The 6,408-nt window shown below is 52.3% G+C and overlaps 1 protein-coding gene across 1 annotated transcript; it reads right to left on the reverse strand.

Moving 5' to 3' along the window:
- Positions 1–2,497: 2,497 nt before the first annotated feature.
- VOLCADRAFT_83365 (uncharacterized protein) lies at positions 2,498–4,969 on the reverse strand (the record flags this gene model as incomplete). The annotated part of the gene is made up of 5 exons (XM_002955704.1): positions 2,498–2,915; positions 3,002–3,034; positions 4,137–4,214; positions 4,458–4,600; positions 4,762–4,969. Coding segments are annotated over 5 exons (879 nt in total), but the record flags the coding sequence as incomplete, so codon positions are not given.
- Between the last annotated feature and the right edge of the window lie 1,439 nt (positions 4,970–6,408).

Consider the following 6,408-nt stretch of genomic DNA (forward strand, 5'->3'; position numbering starts at 1 on the left):
AACCCCAATGCCCCGTTTCCTTCTTGTCACGGAAGTTGCACATTCCAGAATGTTTTTTGTCAACTACTCGTACTAATAAAAGGTAAGCCGATTTCCGTTCAATTTTCTGGGACAGTCCATTGTCTGTGCCTTGGACGCCTCCGTCTTCTGTGATGTAACAAGCTATAAAAGTACTTCTGCTGGTAAAAGTAGTAGGTACAAGAGTATCCTGTGATGTCTGCATCACTTACTTATTCTGATTGCGATAGCATGTGCTTTTCTGGCTGTGATGTGGTAGCTCATCAACATGTTTACATATTCACAAGCCCGTGAGTCAACGCGGCATAGAATGTATGACCGGTCCTCACATAGCCAAACACGCTAAAGGCAACGACTCGAAAGTTGAACAAACACCAAAACCCCAGCGCCCCACACTTACGGAATAAATTACGGCGACCCTAGCAACTTTGTTACTTAGGTTGGAATAAATTGAGACCCGCCCTAAATGAAAAAAATCACTGCGCTCCACCATCATCTTGAGAGACCTTCTCAGCGGTGAGCTAGTACAGATCTGTTCGGCCTTCTCACCTATTTGCTGTAATTAGCTAACACCTATGTGCATTTACTGTCGATGATTACAGACCTGTATAATTCTATTCTTATTTAAACAGCGGCTTGCAGCTACTGTTGGTCAAGTTTGCCGTCTAAATGCAGCACTGCTGCAGAAGTCCATACCTGCATACGGGCAGGGCTTCACCCAAAGAATGCTGGGACCTTCATCCCTGGTTCGTCTGCTCAATCAATCGAGAGTAATTTCAGTTTGAATTATGGTCATCTGAAGAGTTCATAGGTCCCTATAAGCTAAGCCATCATCGTCCATCGGCATGGAATGACAAACACCTCCTTACAACTGAGGAATCAATTATCATGCTCTCCATCGGGATCGATTCTGGAACCCTACCAGGACCTCTACAACACACCTTACCATATTTGCTCTTCCAGGCTAGCCTGTCAATCTTTTGTAACAGCTGATAAATTCCTACGTCAGCCATCAGTTTGAAAACTATTCTCCATTGCCCCGCCATGGCCCACCACATATTATGGACTTGGCTGGTCAGACACACACCGGACCTGCTACCATATGCAGCACGGCCCCTAGGCCTTGTTCTCCACCATGAAGCTCACTCAGGCGGTGCAGGCAACATGGGTGGTGGTGCAGGCAGCAAGCTGGTCAGGCCCAGTGCTGTAAGCACCACACGCTGATGCATCCGCAGCTCCTTGTCTGGGTCACTTGGAAACCTGCACGGAATTAAACAGAATTGGCGGGCACCATCCATTTTGCTGCACCACTGGGAACGGGGCGCCATGACTTATGCCAGCAGCCAGGAACCTGCATCCCTAATCGTGTCATCACATCAAGCATTCACACACGTACTAAACAATCCCAGCAAGCTGCCTTAGAGAAGGCTTCATTACCTTGCACATGTAACATTATCGGCCCCCGGGATATGCAATAGCTGCAGTGATGTATCTGTCAGAAGCACTGCCACCACTGCATCCCGCAAGAGCACCTGGTGGCTACACATCAAGCGAGCATGTGCCTGCGCAAGTATGGCAAATCACCGTTATGTTGACCAGTGCACATAAGCGAGTAATAATGTGAACACAAGGTGACCCTAGATGGCTAGCGTGCCCTTCCTGCAAGCATCCATAACCCAAACACCCACCTGGGACAAGCGGATCAGGCTTTCTAGTGCACGGATGGTGGACCTGCATCATACCACAGTGCAGCAAACACCGTGGCTCAAGCAGCTATCCTTATAGCAGTGATGCATTTCAAGGCACAAATGCCAGGTGGTCGTGGTGGAAGTAGTGCACGTGGCAAGCCTTTTACAGAAACAAGCATGTACAAACCTTGCAGCGTTCCGTTCCTCAGCACGCCGCATAGCTCCATAGTACATGACCAGCACACGCTCGGCCTTAACAGCAAAAAAGGTGCAAAAATTTACCCAAGGTCAGTACAAGTTTTGTGCGTGTTGAGGACGCTATCATGGTGATCCAGCAGGGTTGCAAACAACTGTTTCCCTTGCTCTCTTTTTCTTCCATCCACGCAAGTATCTACATTGGCAGGGTTCAGCACTGGTGAGCCCGTCTCAAGCGGTTTCTAAACTGGCCCTACACAATACAACAAGTAACCAGTTAATTAAACATGGTGAATGCCGTCATGTTAGCGAGAAGCGTACCTCTGGCGTCATCACTGGCTGCTGCCGCCCACGCACCCAGGAGATGTAAGCTCTAATGACCTCCAGTGTCCAAGCGCTGTCGATATTGGCCCCATGGCAGCCTTCGGCATACGGACCCATGCTGTTGCTGGTGCCCGTGGCAACATGGAAACCCTGCACTTGCTCATCTTCTTCGAGTGCTGTTAATACTTCAGTTGCCGGACCAAAACCCTGCATGTTGCCAGAAAGTCGTGCTGCAACACGTTGTGCAATACTAATCTTGCTTTCGTCTATCTGCCCAGGGGTCACGTTCCGTTGGCTGGTTTGGGAATCTGAGAACTGGAACCCAGATAAGCCTGGCCCATCAGGAATAAGGATAGGCTCAGATATCGGCGACTTCAGATCACGTGCACCACGGAGTGCAGCAGACTGCTTGTTGGAGGCCCCAAACTGCATCCCAGTTTCAGGGCTGGTTGCTACCTGAGCAGATGTCACCAGGCTGCGCCGTGCCAGCACATGTCCCGCTACCATCTTATCCCAATCGGGGTGACGGGGGTCAGCCAGCATCAGCACCAAGTCGAAACGGGAAAGCAAGGGACCCTCTAGACCAGTTATATCTGCAAGTGGCCGTGAACACGTCATTGTCATGCGCGGTTGTGGGTTGATGGCGCCGATGATGGCAGTGCGAGTGCTCAAGCTGGTCACCAAGCCAGCCTGCGAGGGGCATGCAGCAGATACATGAGAGAGTGTGTAGCGGTTGAAAAGAAGTTCCAGCATAAAAGGTGCAGGAGGCAACCCACCTTCGCGACGTGCACGGTCTGCTGCTCCATGGCCTGTGGGGGAGGAATGATTAAGTGAATTCAGGAAGCCCAGGACGCCAGAGATCTGGAGCTAGCTTCGCCTGCTCTACGGTGATTTTCTTTGGCGGGTCCCTTTTTATTACTTATCAAGTAATAGATTTTCAGGGTTTTATGTGATTTATTACTTAGCTTTGAGGCGCTGGGGGGGCTCCACCCCCACAGACTCCCCCAAAATAAGTTACAAGCCTGCTTGCAAAACCAGAGCCACATGCAGATGGTGCAGTTCTCAGTGTTATTTTTCACACATGCCATCCTCGTGCGCATAGCTGTGAGATCTTATCATGCTTTGCCAATTCCCGAGCTCGACTAGCTAAGGCACCAATACACCCCCAGAACCGGTCGCGACCGCAGACTGGCCGCCACATTCATCGCAAGCACGCTAGCCTTCCAGCAATCTTAGACAGGAAAGATGGCCATGGCGAATGTCAGCGGTGAGCCATTGGTGCAGCGCGGCTTGCCGTTGTTACCTATGAACAAATTGGGAGGCGACAGGTTCTGCGGCTATAGTGCAGTCCTGGACGACAGTGACCCAGCGATATGACAGTCCAAGGCACGCAGAGCACCCTTTCACCAACGGACAACGTATGTCCGGTACAAGGCTCCTTTCAGAGTCATCCCAGATCGGATCCACCAAGACTGAAACGCAACGACATAGCCTAGAGCACGGTACAGGTGGGCCGTTTGCATAGGGAATACGGCCCACCTGTCCCGTGCTCTAGGCTATGCGTTGGCGTGCATTGCAGTGAACAGTGTGCAAGTTGCTGGCTGCTGTTGGCTATACCACGGTGACCATGAGAAGCGATGTGAGGCCGCAAGCAGCAGGAGAAGTCAAGGCCATGGCCCGCGGGAAACGATCTTCATGCACAGATGTATGTGAATTAATTCCTTCGGTATATTGATAGAGGATTTGTAGTAGATTTTAAATGCAATTTTCAGCTAAGCGTGGCATTCGAGTTCATGCATGACGCTGACTGACTGACTGACTGACTGACAGCAGTGAACCCCGGGGGCCTCGGCCCCCCAAAAGGCGCTTTGCGTCCGGGGCCTCGCCCCCAAACCCACTGGCTGTCCCTACCTCGTGTATAACGGCGCGCTCAGCTGGCCGGATGCCATCAAACTCATCAATGCAGCACAGCCCTCCATCCGCAAGGACCTGGGTACAGCAGATAGGCAAGTTTGCATAAGCAGAGACTGCATGCACATTATGTGCAAATTGGAATGAGTCCATTCGTAGTGGAAAAGCTCACGCTTCACTTGTTGAATCACCACCGGTATTTATGACCAACTTCACCGTTTACACACTTGAGCAGCCGATGAGTGCCAGCCTGTGATTGGAGATATCACAGCAAGTCACCTCCGCCAAACGTATGCTGCTCCCACCCACAATCTGACCTACCAGTGCGCCCGCCTCCAAGGCCCAGCTGTTCCCTTCGCGCACCGCTGATACGGTAAGGCCCGCGCCACTACTACCCCGGCCCGTCGTCAGCACTGCACGGCCTGGGCTCGCCTGGCAACACCACTTCATGATCTGGGACTTGCCTGCACCGCACACCACACCTTGCCACCTGATTAAAGCGTCTATCGTTACCCCAGACCAGGAAGATTGCAATTCCACACGAGCTGAATGAAGTGAGACAAACACCCTGGAGGGCTGCAGCAGCAGTAACACCAGCGGGATCAGCAATAACCCCGGTCCTCACCCGTGCCGGGGTCTCCTACAAGTAGAAGGTGCAGCTCTCCACGGATGTGGGTGCCACCCTCATCTCGACGCGCAACACCGCCGATAAGGACCAGCAACGCTGCAAGCTTGACGAGCAGCAGTCCCGCTACACCCGGACACACACCGGCCAGGATCTTGTTTCTGCCCAGCAGCGGCTGATCCTCATGGGCCTGCCAGAAGTCCTGCATCCAAAACACGTACTAACTGTGAAGTTCCAAGACAGCTCCTCTTACAGTGATACAACTGCAGATGCACCATAAGGTATATCCACAGGCCAGCCATGCACACCTCGAAGAGCATCACAACTTCAGGTGTCGCATCCAGGCCAGAGCTACCGGGCAGAGTGCAGAGGGGTGGCGACATGCCAATGGGTCTCGGCAGCTCCGGCAGCTGTAGCTCCAGCCTTTCTCCCCCACGGCCATCGGTGAACGGTGTGATATTGTTGGCTATCAAGACGAGCTCCAGATCACATCGCTGCCCTGGCGTGGTACTCCGCCATCGCGGCACAAGCACCCCGACTACCTCGACACTCTCTGGGGCTCAGCACATCGCATGCAGGAACCGCCATCGAGTGAAAAAGGAATAAGGAACAATTCCAACGTGTATCAACGGGCCGTCAATGTAGGGATGGAAGTTGCCCTCAGCTTCCAGTATTGTGTTCACGCAGGTATCTGCATGCGATCCCTTTCAGTGTTGCCAGTCTCCCAGAACGGTCATTCGGCATGCAGCCGAACCCATTAATCTGACCCACCCGAAAGCGGACCAGGGGGCAGGGGCCCGAAAGCGGGCCATGCATGCACATGGCCTTTCTGGCGATCCTCCAACGGGTACCAATAGATGGACGTGAAGATTATTGGTCACGAAGTGGCATGAACGCGAAAGGCTGCGGCGTGTACATATGAAGCTTGGTGTAACAGGATACCCCAAATGCACACATGTTACTGCAGCGCCCTGGCCTTCAACATGGGGGGCTTTCGTGTGCCTGGATCTCACCTCCAGGTTTTACTGAGTCCGCAAGCTCATCCTGCACGTCAGAGAACCACCTCCGGATCAAGCAAAGCCGCCAATGCCCCGTTCCATTGCGTACAAAGTAAGTGAACGGCGTTGGGACGGAATCATGTACATTGAAACAAATAGACTGCTAAGGAGAAAGGAAAGATCTTTTCTCCGAAGGAAAAATCCAAGGTTATAAGCTTAAATATGCACGCCTTAGGGCAATGGACATCTTGTGCGTGTTCCTGGTATCCCGATAGATAACTGGGTGCAATCCGTGATGCAACTTGGCAGGAATCAGTATTGATCTCTAAACGACATGTATGCACACATCATCATCACATGCTGCTTGCGCTGATGCAACATACGTTGCTGCACAGCCATGCTGTTATGTGTTACAAGAACAAGAGGTAACCATCGGCCCACCACACCTGCAAAACTACAGTCAGTGACGCGGGCGGCTCTCCAAGCCCAAGGCACGCAGTTGCGGCCTGCAGTTCAAGGCATCGCATTCGAATTCGAGTCCACGGCGCGTTCGTTGCGGCCCTGGCCTTATGTTTAGTGTAGGCCACATGGCCAGCACATCCCATCCTTACGCAAGCTGAGGCTTGCAAGCAGAGTCCATTACCGCACA

Source organism: Volvox carteri, assembly GCF_000143455.1.
Source record: "Volvox carteri f. nagariensis unplaced genomic scaffold VOLCAscaffold_54, whole genome shotgun sequence".
Lineage (NCBI taxonomy): Eukaryota > Viridiplantae > Chlorophyta > Chlorophyceae > Chlamydomonadales > Volvocaceae > Volvox > Volvox carteri.